Genomic DNA, 21,792 nt, shown 5'->3' with positions numbered 1-21,792 from the left:
TATGCTGTCACTCTATCCCCCCCTGAGATATGCTGCCACTCTGTTCCCAAGAGGTCCCCCCCCCTAGACTTACCGGTGCAGACTCCCCGGGGTCTTGCAGGGCCGGCGGGGGACAGCTACGCAGTACGCGTATTCAACTTCTGGTGCTGGCACTTCCGCCGTGGGAAGTGCCGGCAAGGAAGATTGTTAGCGTACATCGCGCAGACGTTCACCGGCTGTGGCGATGCAAGCGTTAACAACCTCTCGCTGCTGACACGTCTGCACGATGTGCTTTAACAATCTCCCTTGGCGGGAACTCCCCCCATGGGAATTCCCGGCAAGGGAGATTGTTAACGCACATCGTGCAGACGTGCCGGCAGTGGGGGCTGTTTACGCGCATCGCTGCTGCCGGTGAACGTCTGCACAATGCGCTTACACAATCTCCCGTGCCGGCACTCCCCCATTGAAAGTGCCGGCAGGGGAGGCTGTCTGAGCATATCAGAGAGTAGGATGCATGTCCCGGGCGTCGGGTGTTAGACCCCGAATATAGGCCGCACCCCCACTTTTAAGACTTAAAGTGGGGGGGGAAAGTGCGGCCTATATTCGAGCCAATACGGTAAATCCTTCTGAAACATTTTGTAATGACCTCAAAACTATCTACACGCACACATTATACATAGCGATACAGTAAATATTTATACAAGGGACTACCATAAGGGAATGTCCACGCGCTGGCCACTTCATTAGGTACACCTGTTCAATTGCTTGTTAACACAAATTGCTAATCAGCCAATCACATCGCAGCAACTCAATGCATTCAGGCAGGTAGACGTGGTCAACATAACTTGCTGAATTTCAAACCGAGCATCAGAATGGGGTTAGAAAGGGGATTTAAGTGACTTTGAACGTGGTGTGATGGTTGGTGCCAGACGGACTGGTCTGAGTATTTCAGAAACTGCTGATCTACTGGGAAAATATCCAGTGAGCTGCGGCTGTGTGACGAAAATGCCTTGTTGAGGTCAGAGGAGAATGGGCAGACTGGTTTGAGATGACAGAAAGGCAACAGTCTAGACAGACCCCCTTACACGCGAAAGTACATCACATGCAGAAAGATCGGCTCAACACATCCCTTGCAGGGCCTTTAGCTGCAGAAGCATTTTTCAAATGGACCGCACAAAAGACCACCCAGCTATCACATGCATTAAAGTGGATAAGATGGCCTGAAGTGTCAGCCTAGTTCCATTTTTTATTTGTAATGCATACTGGAGTTCATTTCCCAGCGACCACAGGGGTGCAGATATTATTTAGTTGCTGGTCATTAGACGGGGAGACTTCTTTGGTTTTTTTATATACTTCTCCTCTGAGTGCCTCTACTGAAACAGGAAGGGTAAATGTGCTCAGTGGCTGGACTGCTCAGCTCCCATATACATCAAAGGAAGGCAGCATCAAGATGCACCTATAACCGCAAAACAAAGCAGACATGCAGCGGAGTGCTACTGAGCGTGTGCGGGAAGTGTACCTGCACACACACATCTTGCTTTCAGCAGAGGCAGCCCCCAAGGAGTTAAACGAAACAGAATTCTCCAGTAACAAAGAATCAAAGAATGTCTATCCTGATCTGCATGCAGAGAGATCCACAGAAAACAGATTGTAATATGCATTAAACACGGGAGCTGGGCTGGCATGTACCGTTAACATGTGAAACATTACATGTTCAAACGGCAAGTCAACTGACAAAAGACAGATGGCTATCGCAATTAACGTAAAAACTAATTAAAGGTCCTTTTTATTTACAGTCTTCACAAACTATACAAATAAACACCGTGTATGTTCTGTGCTCCATGTTGCTTTTCACACCAAAAGCTACATAGTTTGAAGTTGATAAACCTTAGGACCTTTTTTCAAAAGGTAGCCCTGATCATTTAAGGAGCCAACAAAACTTTCAAAGTCAGAAACCTGTAAAAGAAAGAAACAATAATGTTGAGTTCCGAGGCACACTTTGTGTAAATCCTTCATACCATTCATGCAAAGCGGTTATCCAGATGTTATCGAACTACAATTCAAGCGATGGTCTTGTGATGATCCGCCGACCATAAGCGAGCTGTGAGCATCATGGGACATGTTTCACTACAGATGGGGTGACTCTAGACTCCAATGCATTGTTTATCCATTTGGCAGCCTATACATTTCACAGTTCTATATACAAAAATAAACCTATGTAACCGTGTCTACATATTGCAATAAGCACCTATAAAAATTGAAGGTATGCTAACTTGCCTCCCCAAGGATCCACATGATTATTCCTCCCCATTAAGTTTTCTGAACCTTACGATTAAGTTGTATTTTGGTTTAGTTGGTGTTTGTCAGGGTGGGTATGAGGAGGAGGGAGATAACTTCAGGACAGGAATTGGATGAGATAACCCTGGCACCAATTTCAGCCCTGATGTACTTAAACTTTTAAATAAAATATGTATCTGAAAAAAAAATAAACTGATTGCCAATTCCAATAAGCAGTAAAGGTAGATGTGCCGTCATTGCCTCAACCCAGGATGGTGCCCAACAAGACTGCTTACACATGGCTCGAATTCATAAAATGTATATATTCATTCCACTTTTATTTTAGCTGCTTAAATCAACATTTTAAACATTAAGAATAGCAAGATTTATGGATTTCATGGATCCAAATAAAATAAAAAAAGTCAGACAAAAAAGTGACTCAGGTTAAATGTGTTGTGTATTGTGAGCCACATAATCTGGGAAAAATTGTTTTCAAATCTCCTACCTGTATTTGGACTTCCTTTGCGATTTGTCGAAGTTGTTGAAACTCAAAGAGATTATTGTAGGTTCTTTCCGCAATCCGATTAAGTGCAGAAACAAATTTCTTGGCCTTCGATCGATTACTCATTCCTGAGCCATGCTGAGATCGATTGAAGTCCAGCTTCCCGAACTCATCTGAGTATGTTCCCAACAGGCTAGAGCAAATAACAGAGAAAACATCAATCATTTCTCACAACCACGTATTCGTGAAAGAGAATAAGACAAAATATCAGTGCTGTTAGTTTCACTGAAGCGTTAAGAGTCTGTTCAATGTATTTAGAAGAGGACACTATAGAGACAGCACTACAGCGTATCACTGCTGCGTAGCTCTGTATATTGTGCTTTATTGTATGTTTATTTCTACGCTCGTATGTTTTACTTTCTGTGTTGGCTTTTTTCCACATTACAACTACAGCATATGGTTTTATAGCTTTACAGAGTGTTTCTCGAATGTCAGGAAAGAACTCGTATTTATATTGTATCAGTACAAAGATGTTTCTGATAAGATAGGCATTCTGCTATTTATGGCAATATAATCTTATGCAAAGATCTACATGATCTACGGAAACCGCCAAGCAGCTCCACCATCAGCTCGGTGAATACTGTTGGCATTCAATAGGAGTGCTTTCCTGTTTCTGTTTCAAGATCACATAAGAGGTGGGAAGCTTGAGCTCTGAAGCTACAGCTTCTCCTTCAGGTATGTTTCTTTTCTTTTTTTCATGCATTGATTGTTTAACCCCTTAAGGACCGGGCTCATTTTTCGTTTTCTACCCTGTGGGACCGAGGCTGTTTTGACACTTTTGTGGTGCTTGTGTTCAGGTGTAATTTTCTCCTCACCCATTTAGTGTACCCACATAAGTTATATATTGTTTTTTTCAGGACAAGATGGGCTTTCTTCAGATACCATTATTTTGATCGTATCATCTTATTTACTATAAAAAAAATAAAAAAAACATGGTGAAAAATTGAAAAAAAGACATTTTATGACTTTTATTTGAAAAATCTTTTACTCACCTAAAAAAGCAAGTAAAAAAACTAGCTAAATAGATTCTACTACTTGTCCTGAGTTTAGAGATACCCAATGTTTTTATGTTTTTTTGCTGTTTTTTGTACGTTATAGGGCAATAAGTACAAGCAGCGTTTTATGATTTCCAAATCTTTTTTAACAAATCTGGTCAGTCTGCCTACATCTCCTCTTTGGAACATCTTTGAAGCCAGTTAACTCAATTTAACCCATTCAAACCATATATTTTTGAAAACTAGACACCCCAGGGTATTCCAAATGCTGTTATTTTAACCCTTTCCATGCACCAATTATACAACTACACTTTGTCAAACTTTGTAATAGTAATTTTTTTTATTTTTTTTTCCACACAAATTGTACTTTAGTTATAGATATACAGGTCCTGGTATGTGTCACTATCAAACAACACCCCAATGTGTGTTCAGGAACATCTCCTGAGTACAGCGATACCCCACATGCATGGGTTTGTCAGATTGTTTGGCTGGTAAAAGGCTACTTTTGGGGCATGCGTAATTCAGGTGGTCATTTGGTCATTCTGCCTCCATCTCCTCTTTGGAATATCTTTGAAGCCGGTTAACTCAATGTAACCCATTCAAACCATATATTTTGGAAAACTAGACACCCCAGGGTATTCCGAATGCTGTTATTTTAACCCTTTCCATGCACCAATTATAGAACTACACTTTGTCAAACTTTGTAATAGTAATTTTTTTCACACAAATTGTACTTTAGTTATAGATATACAGGTTCTGGTATATGTCAATATGTGTTCAGGAACATCTCCTGAGTGCAGTGATACCCCACATGCATGGGTTTGTCGGGTTGTTTCAGATTTAAAATGCCACATTTGGGAAGTGCGCTTTTTTTCTCCATTTTGGTCAGTCTGTACCTATGCCCTATCTGTGAGCTAGGCCACTCCAATTTACCCCATCAGCCATTTTTTTTATATATATTAGACACCCCTTGGGTATTTGAAGTGCTTTTATTTTAACTCTTTGAGATTTTTGAGAAATTTTAGCACTTGCTCAAAATAATAAACTTTATTTTTTTATTTTTTTTATTTTTTTAATACTTTTTTTATATTTTTTTACACATTTTGCTGGTACTGGATGGTTCATCTAGTGACATCACTGCATAATTATTTTTAAATGTTAGCACATTTTTTTTTTTTTTTATTTTTTTTTTAATATTTTACTAATCACATAGTGATTAGAAAGCTGGGCTCCATTGACTTGCATGGTTGAATGCAGTACCTATATTCAACCAGCAAGTGGAGCCAGTTCTCTAGAGGGTCTGGAGACCATCTAGCAAACTTTTTCTTGTTTGTTTTTTTTACAGAGCGGCGGCCATCTTACTTGATGGCGAAGATCACCGGCAGCTGCGGCTGTGACCGCTCTCCGGAGCGGTCACAGCCCACCTAAAGGTAAGTGTTTGGTGTCGCTGGATGCCTCCTGATCGAGGCATTCCAGCGACACCATTTAAGTTTAGGAGGCGATCGTTGATCGCCTCCTAAACGCTTTTAAAACGGGCGTCCGCCGCCATACAATGTATGGCGGCTGTTGACGCCCCGGGGAGGGGCCAGACATGGCCCCCGATGCCGATCTCGGCCTTGCTGAATGCCTCGACATCGAGGCATTGCAGCAAGGCCGTTTAAGCGAAGAAAGTGATCCTTGATCACTTTCTAAGCTTATTTAACTTTTTGACGGTTCAGGACCGTCAAAGGTCATTTAGTGACCTTCTTGTCATGACGGTCCTGAACCGGCAAAGGTCGCGAAGGGGTTAAGAGGCTCCATGGAGAGGAAAGTCATATATCAAACTCAATATCTACACAACTCTACAGCATTTGGTTTTGTTTTTACAAAGAACTTACTTTTCATAGCAAACTGTAGACTTTTCCCCAAAATGTTTAAACAATTACTATATAGTCATATATCATATACATTAGCAAATTGTGTACCGCAAAATATGGTTGTTTAAAAAAAATAATAAATATACTTATGCATTATGGGTTTTCAGCACCTTAATTCAACATGAGTTCTAACATTCAGAAGAAGGAAATTTCATTAAATTGAAACTACAATCCACAGATCAATAGAAAGAACCGAAAGCACTGAAAGGGAAGCCCGGGAAACATCAGCTGCTTTACATTAATTAAAAAATACAGCCAGAACTTTATCAGGTAAGTTTACACTTCAACTAAAAAGCCAACACCAAAATAACCGCAAACTCACATGTGAAAGGCTGGGAGCTACAGACTCTTCTCTATGTTTAACTTATATCGTATTTTTATATCATTTTACTTATTTCGTATATCCTCAAGTTCTGCCATTTATGACGACCACAAGAGTCCGATGTTTGTTAAGAATATCGCTATAGAGAAATCGGGTTTAATTTATATAACAAAACAAAAAAAATCACCTGTATTTCATGATTTCAACAACATCTTCAGCATACTCTTTAGTAGCCTCTTCTTTTAATTCTAGTCTTGCTCGTGCCTTTTTGGGATAAAGAATTAAAAAAATGAACAATGTGACAGGTTTAAGTAAACACAATTTAAATGGTTTAGGTTTAAATGGTTGCTCTATCATAATTGGGATTTTTAAATCACTGTGCACTTGTTTACTTATTTTTATTGTTTATTATACCTATTTTTGTACTATTTCTGTACTGATGCCACTTTTTTGTGGTTTCAATTTTTTTTGTATCTATAAAAATTCTAAGGCATATATATTGAATTAGCCCAACTAGATCAATGTATAACACAGCTCCAACCTGCCTCTTAGATAAAGCATGGTATGCATTGTGTGCGGTTCACAGAATACAGAACGTTTGCGTAGAACTTTTCTCCACCTTATACCTCTGTCAGCCGGATTAAAGACTCCAGTTGTCGGGTGGTAATGGGGGTGCTGTCTATGCCTTGGTTTTGCTTCCTCAGTTCAAGGTAAAAATCTTGTAGAACCTTCGCCGCATCTGAAGATAACTGTGGATGTACATATTGTCGCGCATATCCAATATACTTTCGTAATAGCTGGTGTGGTATAGCATCCAAATGTTCTCCAGGACAGAGCTAACAGACAGGAAAGAGTGGCTAGTTATAATCAAAAACAAAATTGAAGGAATACACTGTGGATTCACATGTGGTTAGCATGTACATTATTTAAACCCCCCCACTAGAAATATTAGGCAGACACCAAGATCCTTACGCTGTGTCCAGGTATCAGACAGCTGACCTCACCACTTGGCTGGAAGTTAAAATATATACCTTTAATCTTTCCTTTAAAGGCCTTTCGGATGGTACTTCTAAGATGGAGGTGTTGGAATCTTGGGCATTTGTGCGCATAACATTTGCTCCCCGTAATATTTCCTTGGTGCCGCCTCTCATGGCCATTACATGTTCCGAGAGCAAGTGATCATGGTCTTCATTCGGAGTATCAAGCAGGATGAACACCAAGTCAAATCGTGACAGTAAAGCACTTCCCATTCTGTAACACATTAGAAAGGTCAACAATTTCTTTGCTTCTCACTACACATTAATTGATATTAATTGCATAACATCTAGTTAATTTAGTGAGGCGAAAGGCTTGATCTCACTGCAACCCACAGCTTGTCATATTAACTCTAATGTGATAGAATTTCATATACGTAGTAGATACATGGCTGTATCCCTGACAACCACCAGGTGTCACTCTCATGTCATGTGTCACGATAAGCGACGTGTACATAATCATCACGGATATTATATAACAGACATACAGAATTCCGAGTTTGAAGATCCACGACACTAATCAAGTCTGCTTTGAACATAGAATGAAGGAAGTTTGAAAGTTAACACTCAGCACTAACCATTATTTTCTGAAACAATGTCACATCACCACTCAGTAAAACACAATATTGTTGTTTTAATAATAAATTAAAACTCCCTATGTTAAAGGTCACGGAGCCTGATATCCGTGTTCATAATCCAATCAACTGTTTTTAATTTGGTAAAAGCCATGGTTTTATTTAGTGTACAGAACAGTAACGTGAAGAATTGGGGAAAGCCACCTCCTCTTTAAATGCAGTTTTTGACTGCCAAGAGTCCAGACACATTTCCCCATAGAAGGCGACTTTCCGTTAATCTGAAGTCGTACTGTACGTATTCCTCTGCTCTGTATCGCAGTACGATCATCGTCTTCCTGACTTTACGATTGTACAGATGATGAATTTTGCTCCCGTACCACACTGTATATTGTATTTTCTGATATAGTAAACTATTCAATAAAAACAATTTAGGTGACAACCTTATGAACAGCTCACTTAGAGACAGACGTAAATAATTTATTTTGCTACCAAACCATGGCTGACCAGCCAGAAGCGATCTCTCTCTCTCTCTCTAGGGTGACATAACGTGACCGCAACTCACCCCATCCAAGCAGTCCTCTCCTATTGTCTCACTCCCCTCAACCACCTACTAGATTGTAAGCTCCCAAGAGCAGGGCCCTCTTCTCCTTTGCACCAGTTTGTTATTGTATGTGTTTATAAATTGTTCTAATGAATGTAACAGCGCTGCGGAATCGGCCGGCCCTTTATAAATAAATATAATGTGATGTAACGTGACCCTGCAGTAGCTTCAACATGCAGCAAAAAGTAATCAATGAAGACAGATAGGGTGATTTGCTTCATTAACTGCTTCCCCCTCCTTTGGATCTCCGTTCAGCAATGACTCACCAAAATGAACAAGATCCTTCCTTTAAAGTATTGTATAGGTTCATTTGTTATTTAATGAATAACCACTCAATTTACCTTGTTCTGTGTCAGCTGTGAAACAATTGGAGAGCAAAACACAGGTTCCTTTGGACAGAAAACATTTATATTTTTCCACACAATTTACTAATTGGCACCTACTTTAAATTCTCTGACACCGTCTTGCCTTTGTTATAATGTCCTCCGACTGGGTTTGCGGCTGCAATGATGGACGTTCGTGCGGGCAAACTGCAGACAATGCCAGCCTTGGCGAGACTAATGCTCTGCTGCTCCATTGCTTCTAGTAGAGCCTGATGCTGATTACCCATCTTATCAAACTCATCTATTCCACATATGCCTGTAAAATCAACACATAATGTGGTTATATGCATTCTGAGGTTTCCTATTCAGTAGGGGAAAAAAAAATTTGTCAAAGTCATATGTTGCCTCGCGTAGAAAAATAGTAAATAGTCTATTCACTAAACAGTGCATAATGATGTGTTAGAAACAAGCTAAAAACCTCAAACTGTCAGGAAGTGTTTATTTGTCAAGACATTTCAAACCCATTCTAGGACAGAATGTTTAGCCTTTTTAATCCGGTGCCGCCTGCACAGGTTACGGTTTTATAGGCTTTTCTTCTGTTTCCACTTTGAAAATATATGCTTAATGTGACTGCTGATGAATTAAGCGATGTTTGTGAGGTATAAAGAACGACACCTTGAAATTAGTTCTCTAACACTCACTGTGGCGCGTCTACAGGAAGATCACATCACTAGAGAGTTTTGTCATAAAAGTAATGTGTCTGAGGCACAACTCATCGACCTAATAATGTTTCTAGGACACAATTCATGTACCTAATGGTTACGTGTTGTGCATGTGTTAAAATGTAGATTTTATCCCAACCTTGATCTCCAAGAATAAGAGCCCCGGCCTCCAAACCAAAGTCTCCAGTCGCGCTGTCCCTGGATAGTGTAACCGTTAACCCAGAGGTAGTTGTAGTGTTTCCGCAAACGTAAACACCACGCGGCGCAACGTTACACACCGCCTTCAAACAAATACATAGTTAATAAACACATTATATTTTTATATATTCTGTGTACAGAAAAAATAGCGGGACCCATTAGCAAAGAAAAAAAAAAAAAAATATGGTGTTTTAAGCTACTCTCTGCTAGTTCCCTGCTTTGAGGAGTTAAGATGTAAAGCACAATGTCAACTAATTTGCCCACTCCAGCAGTAACATCTACAATTATAGCAACAATAAATAATGCTGTACAGTAATGTTTCTTCATTGTGGCAAATGAATCATGGATACGATGGAGTAATGGCGTCAAATATCATCCATTATTCAAAATGTAGTGAAGCGCCCAGTGTTCAGAGTAAACTAGTGACTGTAGTTATGTGATCATTTGTATAACAGGGTATAATATAACCATTGGATCACATTACAAAATAAAGTTGTTGTTTAGATTAAAGGAGTAAACAAAAACATTCAAACATGAACTGAATCCATACTTGCAACATTTGGCTTTTCCCTAAACCAGGATCTCCAACAACCAGTATGTGTGGATCTCCTCTGACGGGAATCCTGTTTTTGTCATCCACGTATTTTTGGCACCCTCCAAACAATGCTAATGATAGACCCGCTTTGACAACCTGTAACAGAGAGGAATATGTATGATTAATAATAAGCATAAGCCTCTGGCACAAGGCATTTGTTTCTGCAAATGTCTTACATCGTTTGTTAAAAAAATAAAGGAGATATCCAGTTTATTTATTCAGTCTTCGTTTAAAGCCTCATGCTTGTCTGCCACCAAATCAATATATTTTTTCCCGATTGCCAGAAATTTGTAATATTACTCTAAGGAAATATGTTATCCCTATATGTTTTACACATACACTGTCTGAGCGTGACAAATCTTACATTCCACCTCTTACTCTAGCGCTACCTTTAGCTTAATCTAATACTATATTATTAGGAGGAAATACATGTTTAAGTATCAGTTCAGTAACATTTTCTTAAAATGTCTAAACAGAAAATAGAAGTTGTAAGCTCTCTAGCTGCTGGCAGCAGACTGATTTTGGCTCAAAACCAGCCACAGTGCCGTTTATTGATACCCGTCAAGCAGCTATTTAATCGGCACCTTATTGGGGTGAAAAAGAAACATTGAGAAATGGGAAATATCCTTTAGGAATGTCAATTTTTATTTTCAGCTGTGAACCAAAAGCCATTAATCTATATACAAGACTAATCTAACATGTTGCACACATCGAACAAATAATTACGCCATTTCTGGTGCTTGCAGTGCGCATGGAGCGTGCCGCTTGTTAGCTACCTGCTGAAGATGCCTTGTATACCCAGTTAAGATAAAAAGCATGCAGATGGCAACTGGATTTGTTGCTTGTTAACCAAGAAAATATGTTAACAAGGGTATTGAAAAGGTAAAAGGATAATCAGAATGGCAAGAACTGCAGCTTACCTCATGGCCATATATTGTTGGGCAAAGAGAGCTATAAAAACAAAACAAAAAAACTGTTAAAAGTGCTTAAATACACAAAACAAGTGGCGTGTCAGACAGACCTGCTCTAAAAAAATCATTTTCACAGACGTTCCGAACAATAGACATATCTTGTTGGTATTCATGTATTATGAACAGACCAAATATTTATGCTGTGATTGATTTTGACTGCTCTAAATTGCTATTAGCATAGATACGCAGAACTGGAGAAAACGGTAAAACAGATACTCACTTCACAATTAGTTTCATCAGATTTTCTTCGGCTTGTATTTCCTGGATTGCGTACAGGTCTTTCAGTGAGAAATCCATAGAGGCTCCATTATTTACAGTCTCGTCCGAGTCCTTGCGTTTCTGACCTTTGCTATTACTGACAGAATTTGCCTCAATGTACAGCAAAAACATGCACTTATTATTTTTATTTTTATATCCTCCTGGAAGAAAGCGAACACAGCACATATATAACCAAAAAAAAAGGTATATTTATGGTGGCCTGATGTTTCATTTTAAGTTTATTTTCCTGACAAGGCAGGATGCAAAAAACAAAAAGGTTTAGCGAGAGACTTTAATTGATTTCTTTGTATAGAGAATTTGTAAAACATTGGCCATTATAATACAACAAAAAAATGGGCATTTTGTAATATAGGAAAATGATAGCATTTATTAAGAAGATGGCATTGAACTCACCATCTCTAGCATTTGACACTTTAACAGTTCCTGTTATTGTCACCATGTCTCCGGGGACGCAGCTGTCTACCAGATCCTGAATTAATTCACACTCCACTGTTCTTGGAATTCTACCCGCCTCTCGCTGATCGTCAGACATAAGTTCCTGGACTCTGCCATTGGGGGGGGGAAATAAATAAATAAATAAGTAAATAAAAAAAGGGGGAAAAAGGCAATTACAAGAAAATTCAGAAATATTTAAATTGCTTTCTGAAACACTGGGCCACACTGGAGAAAACACACTTGCAAAATGAAAAGGATACTCAAGTAAAGGCTTCTGCTATAGAATCTGGTGTGTTAAGGATACCTTAGGCTAAATGCTTCTGCTCTGTTATTTCAATGTCAACTATTAAGTCATACTGACAGTTAAATAAATAAATGAATAAACCCGGCCCACACTTTAATTTCTGTGATGTTCCCCCTGCACATGGGATTCTGCAGAATCTCCTTATAAAGCATTTGCCCACCCACCGCTATTTGCATTGCAAGAGTTCTGCTGAAGACATCTCCCTATATGTGATATACTTAACGCAAGTAAGCCAGTTCGCCGAATACTGAAGGCTAGGAAAGCATTCTCACTGACTTCCTGACTTCAAGCAGCCAATCGGTGACAAGAATGTTCAGATCACAGAGAAAGAGTGCAGCTTCAGAGCTGCAGCTTCTAGCGCAGATAAGTGATTTTTTTCATTTTAGAAGAACGCATATTAAAAGAACTCCTTTAATATTAAACCATCACTCACTAGGACTGTCAGGGACATTAAACGTTAACTGTTTAAGATGAAAAATCGTGTCGTTCAAGAAAAAGAAGAAAAACATGCATTATTAAAGCACAATGACAGTAAAATTATGATTGTTAACACAGTTACTCCAGTTTATAAATTGTTGAGTAACACAGGTGGCAGGCAATACATTACCATAGCAATTAATGGTATTTACCAATAAACAGAGAATACCTTTAAATCATTAATAACCCAGTGACTGCGCTGACAGGAACATATGTTCAAACTCTGCATCTTTAGTATGGAAACGAAGCCGGGTTTTTCTTTTATGACAGGCTCATGTTTAATAGAGATTGCAATTAACAGAGCAGGAACACAAGTGAATCTGTTTATAGGGTGCATGAAAAGGAGACTGATTTACTTACCAATACTTTGATGTGCCATACACTTCAAAAGGAGCAAGTATATGGAAAATGTAGAAAATAGGAGGAACTTGTGTATGCGTACATTATTATGTAACCCGCTTATGACATGATCGCTGTACTCACTTGATAGCCTGCCAGTCCACTGTTACGGTTAACGGAGAGCTTCTATTTGCAGTGAACGATCGCCCGCGGCATTCTGGCACGGGGCACTAAAACAGCAAGGTCCTGATTTTTGTTTCACATTAAATACATGTATGTCATTATACATTTTTAAAACAATTCTCCCCATTTCCAGTTATTTTCATTAATCAGGTTATGTGTAAAAAGCAACAGTAGGTAAAAGCCTAAAAAGTCATCCTATCACCATGGCAACTGTGGTAAACCAAAAAGAACATTCTAGCAACTGTTTGGACTTTTCAGATTTCTTTTATACATTACCCACAATGTATTAAACATTACAAGCCATTTTTTCCATTATTATCTGACCACTTATCCCTATATAAATATTCACTAAAGGGACAAACAAATCCAAAGAGATGTGTTTTGGGGTACTGAACGTTTACTGGACTTGATTGATGTATCCAGCACATAATTAAAAAGGTGCCCATTTATAAAGTGGGGTAGTTACCTTTGTCGGGACAGTATACTTTCCATCCGGCAGGGGAACACTTTGCACATCCCCGCACATGTTGCAAGAAAATGCCATTTTGATGCACAGCGGCTTTATGTTACTCACGCGCACCACAGTGCCGCGCACAGCAACGTATTTGCCATATAAATTAGCTCGGAGATTTTTGAGAGGGGTTAGCGGGTCGTAGTTATACACCCTAAGAAAGGAAAGAACGTTAGGTCGCAAATACATATTGCAACTGATAATGAATTCGATTTTCAAGAGATCCCTTTACCTTGCATGAATGTGTGGCACATTAACAATGGGTGCTTCATCTGTGGGAAGACCTTCTTGCTCCTGTAATTCAACTGCATGTCTTTCAAGATCTTTTGTTAATACCTGTAAACAAAACAACACTTTCAAATGGGTGTAAATACTAAACGCAGTCCAAGATCAAGTGATAAAGCCAGAAGATGATGTCACTTAAAATGAATCATCCACTTTGTGTTCATGAATCACACGCACAACACATACACTGGACTTCACATATGTGTCCATTTTATTAACCTGATGGAATAAACAAAAAGTAGTGATATGAAACCTATGTTGCTAAAGAAGGCATGCATACCTGGTGAATTGCTAGTCCCATACAATCCAGTATTTTTTCAGGCATTTCCCTTAATTCTGTAGACAGCGATAGACATGCTGTGAGCTCATTATCCTGCAAGAGCTCCTTGTAATCCACAAGTATGCTTCCCTTTCTCTCAATTTCATCCTGTGGAAAACAACATGTTCCTCAAGCATTTGTCCCCAATATAAAATATTAGCTGTGAAAATGGCATTTTCAGGCTTTTTATATTCAGGAGCACGGCTTCACTAAGCAACTGTCCTTTTGTAATGTGCTCTAGTGTTTTCCATGTTAGTGAAGCTGATTTTATGCCACAATATCATTATCAGTGGCACATAGATCTATCAATAACAAGAGCTCTAAAAAGTATTGAAACCTTACTGCTATACTACGAATTCATGTGGGCCTGTCATTAAACAAAACATTACAAATTCCAAATGTGCAGTATTCTATTTTACAGGATACTAAATCATCTCCCTTCTCCATACCCTAACAATAGGTAGTGATCATGTAGATCCTGAGAACAGCAAGTTACATACATGGAGAGTTTCTGCTTTATTTAAAAAATATATATAAAAATACAGAGTTATTTTAGCATGATGAACTTTACCAGAGTTCTGGGACAGTGACAGGAATATCTGGAACCCCAACTATTTTGGATTTAAAGATGCTGCTCCACGGATTGTTTCCTGCACTCGGCATCATAATAGGCAAATGAACCCTGACAGATCTGTCATTTCATTCTTTCATCTTCATCTCAAATTAAGGAAAGCACTCCAATTGAACCCCTCCTCAATGCATTTGAAAAAGGGACACCGGAGAAATTTTAAATGACCTCCCAGCTTTTATAGACGCATATGACAGTCGGAATGTCCCTTTAATACGCCCATATGCTAAATTGATCTTTTTTTAAACTGGTAAACAGTTTAGAACACAATATTTGGCAACATGCACCGGATCCCCTCTTCTAAATTTTTATAGAGCACTACATTTTTATATATACTAAATATTTATAAATACAGCTGAATTATTAAAAGAAAATGCTAGCAATGAACACACAACAAGATCTAGAACCTACAAAACATTGCAGGAAAGTAATAAGGGATTTAAAAAGGTATCGGCCTCTATATTTAATCATCATCATCATGTGTCACGCCATTAGCAATTTCTCAAAACAGGAGCATGATATTACATTTGTTGCCATGTATTTCTGGCAAAGTGAGTCAAAGAAATTATTCCAAATGCCGCAGTGACTGTTTCCAGCAAAAAATTATACACAAACCCACACAGATGAAATCAGACCAGAGGAGAAAATGTGTTAATATAATTTACGTAAGCAGGAAAACCTAAGGGAGGGAAAAAAAAAAAACATCTGCTAAACTACCCCGAGAGACTCCAAATCTAAAAGAAAACCAATGGACAATAATTCAATAGAACAAGAGAAAAACACTTAAAGTGGGTCAGTGGTTTCCTCTATTTCTCCATTTTATGTTCCAAATATTTGCATAGAGAAATAGCAATACTTGTTTTCAATACAAATAAGCGGAAAATAGCATTGTTCACGAAGCAAGTAGTGCGTGATTGTGCAGGCAGCTGGTTTGCCAGCAAAAAAGCAGCCGGTACCTTATCCAGTACAATAGCTTTCTAAAGATTCCAAGGGCACTGGAAAAATATATATTTTGAGTGGTACTTTAAAGGGAACATTTTCTTACAACTTACCGCAAGCTGTGATTCTTGTAATGGTTGTAATGAACAGCATGCTAATGCTGGTAGATTATTAACATTTACCTATTATTGTATTAAACAACAAAACATATAGAGGGAAGATATTTGCAAGATCAAAACATGCATTATCCCTATATACAGTTCAATTCTAAGTTAGTGAGCATGAAGACACCCAACATTATGATCCCGTTAAGTTGAAATCTTTTATGCCTCACCTTATTGTACAGTTCGATTTGCCTATTGAAAAACTTCTCAAATGCTTGAACCTTCACCAGGAACGGTGAACTGTCACTGTATGCTGTTAAAACATTAAAAATACACGCCGCACATTAAACGATAGTTAACATTTTTAGGTCTTGAAAGACCAAAAAAAGAGATTATTAAGAAACTCTTATTTAAAGTCAAAATCATTTAAAAACGAACTTATTAAAGATATAGGTTTTAAACGACGAGTTGTAAAATAGTGAAATTTAGGTGAATGCTGGACTCCTAGCCCTGACTGCTCAGCCTGCGTAGTTAATTTGTTCATTTGTAGAAATCCCCTGTGCTCTGACTAATAAAAAAAACAACTTCTTGTGCTAAGACCTGTTGACCTGGCCTTTCAGAGCGCTTCCACACTATGTGGACATCATCTCCCTGTTCTTCCCTGTTTGCTCTGCCCTTTCGAGTAAGCGCTCCGGGAGGCCTGGTCAGCTGTGTTTATACTAAGGAGAAACAGGTATCAGCAATAGAGCTGATACCGGGGAAAAGCAGGATGTAGAAAAAAGAGAGAAGAACAAGAGGCAAGAGCCGTGGGAAAAGAGACAGGGACGTGAAAGCAGTCAGCAGAAAAAGGTAGGGAGAGAGCATATACGTGTGAGACAAAGTGAGTAAAAGTGTGAGAGAGTGCAAGTAGGAAGGGTGAGAGAGTAAGAGTGAGTGATTAAGTGTGAATAAGAGTGAGGGTGTGTGAAGAAGCATCAAAATGCAAATGAAAATTATCATGATGGGAGATGGGATCATCGTCAATGTCTGGCTCAGAATATAGAGATGGGAGTTATGGTGTACAACCAGCATTGCCTGACTAGGTATATAGTGATTGGAGATATGCTGCATCACAGTCAATGTCTGGCTCGGTAAATAGAAATGAGAGTTATGGTGAACAACCAGCAGGGCCTGACTCAGTATATAGGGATGGGAGTTATGCTGTATCATGGGAGTCATTATGTACCACCATTAGTGCTTGGTTTAGTATATAGTGATTGGATGCTGTACCACCATCTGTGTCATGATCACAATATAATGATGGGAGTTGCAGTATATCACTGTCAAGCTCAGTATATAATGATAGGAGTTATGCTGAACCACCCTCAGTGTCTGAGGGTATTCTGTACCATTGTCAGTGTCTGGCTTGCTATATAATGATGGGAGTTATGCTGTACAACCATCAGTGTTCAGCTCTCTATATATAGTAAATATGGGATTTACCCTTACGAAAAAAATTACTGCGGTTTTTTTGAATACTGCAGTTTTTTGGACATGAAAAAACTGCAATACTGCACTTTTACTGCAGTATTACTGCATATTTACTGCACTTTTACTACAGTATTACTGCACTTTTTTTTTATATTGCAAACCTACAGTTGTACTTCAATGTACTGCCGCTTTATTGCATTTGTACTTCCTTACAAAAATAACTGCAGTAAAACTGCAGTACAGTGAAGTATAAATGCAGTAAAACTGCAGTAAATGTGCAGTAAAAGTGCAGTATTTCATGTCCAAAAAACTGCAGTATTACTTCAGAAAAACTGCAGTAATTTTTTCGCAAGGGTATGCTGTACCATATAGGCAAGGCTGACTATGTGCGTATGTTCACTATGAGCTACACTGCACCATATCTATGTGTGGCTAACCGTAAGCTGGTGAGGGCTATGCTATAACACCTGCATATGCATAACTACAGTCCCATTGTCCCTAATGTCCCATTAAGCTAAACAGGCTCAGGCCCTGACCAGCACAAAATGCAAATAAATCACTGGGTTTGGGGAAATTAGTTTTACAATTATTTTTTTTAATTATCTGTAGTTCTAATATCATTAATTTCCTTGCTATTTACTTATCTACCTACCTCAAAATAACCTCTGTAAAAATATTGTGGGGGGGTGGCTGTATTTTCTGTTCTTGTCTCAGGCCCAAAAAGACCACTGGCACTGCCCTTCGTGCTCAACAGTCCAAGCAGCAGATATCACTGACACACTCAGGGCAATGCTGTTTAAGAGGGAAATGACACTGACTGACTGTTTGGGCACTAAAAATGTCACTAACAAGCTGTTTGGGGAGGCAAAGATGGCCCTAACAAGCTGTTTGGGTGCAAAACAGGAACTGTGGGAAGTGGGTGACATGTTACTCAGTGAAGTCGAGGGGCCCAAAGAGGTGGAAGGGTTGCCATAGAATATAGATGTGATTAGAAGTGTTATGTTCGTGGGGGGAGGGGTTACCAATATAACCACACCCACCTGGGAGTGTCAAACATTGCTTGTACCCAGGCATCAGTGACCCTATGCTTGGTCCTGGCAATTAATTGCACACAGGAAATTTGAGCTTATTCTCTTTTTGGCAAATAAAAAAACGAATCATCGTAGTAATCTGGCTTTTACAGTCTGTCCTTAATGTCCATAATTTCACTAACCACATCGTGTTTTTACTGACTTTAAGCTTCAACTTTAAGAGGATATGCTGCATTAAAAGCGTTGTGTTCAAAGAGAAATTGTTCTGATGCCTTCATACAGAACAAGTAATCATGGCAAAAGACTTGAAAAATTCTATTTGGCAAAAGACTAGTGATGAAATATAGAAAAACAGAAGATACAGAGGTTGATTGATGGAACGAAAATAAAGTAAATCCTTTTTTTTTTTGTTACAGACAGCGACAGACAGCAGTCTTTTATTGGTTTTCCATTATTGCCCTGCTCTAATACATCTTTCACATGAGCAAATGTCACTCATTCAATTGTACCTTCAGAGAAATAAAGCTTCCAGCCCTTGTACGGAATGTATTTATCCAACGTGCTCTGAGATAATTGATGCTTGGCATTTGCAAAACCTAAAAATAATTAACAAAAAACAAACATCAGTTTCCATGTGTGTGTGTGAAAAAAAATTAGAGTTATCTACAACGGTAAAATAAACGATACATGAGGGAATTATATTTCAAGAAGGGTAAATGTTAAGACAAGAACCTAGACAAGAAGGCTAGAGGCCTAGTTGTAATATTGCAGGTAAATAGAGTGAGAAAAAAATAGGCAGACTACATAGGTCAAATATCTTATCTGCCATTAAACTCTATTATTTTTGCCAATTTTGATACACTTTAGAAATGACCAAGTTCTGGAGCTTGCTTGGATTTCATCTATGGGGTTGAATGACTAGAATGGACAGATCCTGACAGGGTCTAATGACTACCAGCCTCCACTACCCTACAGAAACATTTTCTCTGTAACTGCATGTAGCGATCATGCGGAGGGAGCCTAGAGTTTCACCATATACATGATATTCAGTTGTGACTCCAACCCTTTGTGAGTCCTAAGGTTTTAAAACCAAAACAATCCTTTTAAAGCCAATATATTACTATTCAGGTTTGGTGTTAAGACATGGCATTCAACTGAGTGTTTTAATAAACACATACAGTTAGAATCTCTTCCAGTACTTTTATTCCAGTTTCCTCCATGTCCCCTTCCTCTCCAGGGACGACCTCTCCAGCCCCCTGAGCTGTGGTTTCCTCTTCCTCGCCATCCTCCTGGGCTGTGATTACGTCCTCTCCATCCTTGACTTCCTCCTCCTCCTCCGCTCCAACTCTCACTCATCACAGTAATCTAGTCGGGAACTAAGAACATAATTATTTAATGTAAGAGTAATCATACTGTATTTTTTTCAATCCTTTTCACATGGTTATTCCACGAAGAGAGTCTGCTATTCAAAAGTACTTTAATTCTTAGTGAGGTTGCATGGGACACTAGAGTGTCCTTTTAATGAACAAAATCAGTATTATTGCATGCATGTCGTCTCTGAGAAAGGGACTTCCAGCCTGGAATGTATTAGTTAATAATAAATGAGGTCACACAAGTTCACCTTTTGTGTAATCAGTGTGTTTAGTGTCAATGTTTTATATGTGGATCTATATATATTTCAGTGTGGCATTGATTTGCTGTTTAAGTAATCTACATTGTTGAGAAGCAATCTTACAGATCACAGGGACAAGAAAAATGTATTTCCCCACGGTATACGTATGATGCATGTTTTTGACAGTTATACACCAATCAGCCATAACATTATGACCACCTGCCTAATATCGTGTAGGTCCCCATTATGACCCGACGAGGCATGGATTCCAGTAGACATTTGAAGGTGTGCTGTGGCATCTGGCACTAAGAAGGAGGTCCTCGAAGTTGCGAGATGGGTCCTCCTTGGATGCGTCCGGGTGCCATGTGTTCTCCAGGTAAGCAACATACCTGGCCATCCACGTGATGTAAAAGAAAATGTGATTCATCAGACCAGGCCACCTCCTTCCATTGCTCGGTGGTCCAGTTCTTATGTTCACATGCCTATTGTAGGCGTTATCGGCAGTGGACAGGGGTCAGCATGGGCACCCTGACTTCTCTGCGGCTGCGCAGCCCCATACGCAACAAATTGCGATGCACTGTGTGTTCTGACACCTTTCTAGCACTTTTTCAGCAAATTGAGCTACAGTAGCTCGTCTGTTGGATTTGACACACGGCCCTGCCTTCGCCCTCCGTGTGCATCAATGAGCCTTGGCTGCCCATGATCCTGTCCCCAGGTCACCTCTTTTCCCTCCTTGGATCACACTTGTTAGGTACCAACCACTGCAGACCGGGAACCCCAAAACAGCTGCAGTTTTGGAGATGCCTTTCCTGCTTCTAACAGATCTTTGAGGATGAATTGTTCACTTGCTGCCTAATATATCCCACCCACTGTTATTCACTTCACCTGTCAGTGATCCTAATGTTACGGCTGATAGGTGTAGATTGCTTATTTTAATCCCCAAACACTAAGAAACGTATATGCTAGATGTGTTTACATATAACCAACCATGATGTTACAAATATGTTTTAATGAAGCTCCGACACGTTTTTAAGTGATGTACTACTGAGTCATTCACATAATACAAAAAACCATAAACAAGAGGAGGGCTTCTACGGGGAAATAAGGGTTTTATTTTAAAATACATTTGCAGAGGAATAGCAGAACGGAAGGAATCCATATCACAGCTAAATATAGTGACCAAGGTGTTTTCAGCTTCCCAGCTTACTTTCTCATACCCTCTGTCGTTAGTAACAACGCACCAACCCATTCCAGGCACTAGAATTCACTTTACTTCATAAAAGCATAACTTTGCTTTAACAATATAAAATATTTATATTTTTTTTTCAGAGAAAATATTCCAAAACGAAGAGGACAGCACGCGCAAAAGCAGGCATTAACGGGTTAAAAGAAAAGAAAACAAAATCTCTGACAGCCTCGGAAATTACCTCCTCTCACTCTATTCCTCCCATCAGTCGCAGCCAGCAAATCTACTTTACCGCGCGCGTGACGTCACTTCCGGGATTGGGCCCACTGGGTTGTCATAGCAACGTACGCCTTAGTTTATAAATTAATTTGCATTTGAAATCTGCGTCACTTGAGTGTTTTTGTTTAAATATTAAATATCGTCTTTACGCACAAGAAATGTCCGTATGCAACATAATGTGCTAATAAACGTCTTAATTCCCATATGGGTTGCTGGGTTACCAATCCCTATAACCACAACGATTTAGTGCATTCTTTCGTTTTAGTAGTGACACGCAGCAACGCCGTTAACAGGGAAAGAAAAAGATAGACTCGTAGTCACGTGGCAGCTCTGAAGTCTGT

General features: G+C 39.2%; 1 protein-coding gene across 2 annotated transcripts; it reads right to left on the bottom strand.

Annotated features, from left to right (window-relative positions):
• Positions 1 to 1,742: 1,742 nt before the first annotated feature.
• Positions 1,743 to 21,785, bottom strand: MCM8 (minichromosome maintenance 8 homologous recombination repair factor). 2 transcript variants are annotated; one of them, XM_053460411.1, is made up of 19 exons: positions 21,414 to 21,785; positions 19,553 to 19,750; positions 18,884 to 18,970; positions 16,104 to 16,186; positions 14,164 to 14,310; positions 13,831 to 13,934; positions 13,554 to 13,752; positions 13,049 to 13,134; positions 11,743 to 11,894; positions 11,291 to 11,489; positions 11,020 to 11,050; positions 10,055 to 10,195; positions 9,446 to 9,587; positions 8,705 to 8,900; positions 7,083 to 7,302; positions 6,678 to 6,887; positions 6,239 to 6,315; positions 2,762 to 2,951; positions 1,743 to 1,935 (listed from the first exon to the last, which is right to left on the bottom strand). In XM_053460411.1, the coding sequence occupies exons 2-19, from the start codon at positions 19,728 to 19,730 to the stop codon at positions 1,843 to 1,845; spliced, it is 2,535 nt and encodes an 844-aa protein (XP_053316386.1). In that variant the 5' UTR covers positions 19,731 to 19,750; positions 21,414 to 21,785; the 3' UTR covers positions 1,743 to 1,842. The 2 variants fall into 2 exon arrangements, with proteins under 2 accessions (XP_053316386.1, XP_053316387.1); XM_053460412.1 differs by having other exon boundaries at positions 19,574 to 19,750.
• Between the last annotated feature and the right edge of the window lie 7 nt (positions 21,786 to 21,792).

The sequence above is a fragment of the Spea bombifrons genome, chromosome 3 (genome assembly GCF_027358695.1).
Source record: "Spea bombifrons isolate aSpeBom1 chromosome 3, aSpeBom1.2.pri, whole genome shotgun sequence".
Taxonomy (NCBI): Eukaryota; Metazoa; Chordata; class Amphibia; order Anura; family Pelobatidae; genus Spea; species Spea bombifrons.
The sequence above is the reverse complement of the archived record's forward strand: the minus strand, read 5'-3'. Positions and strand labels throughout refer to the sequence as shown.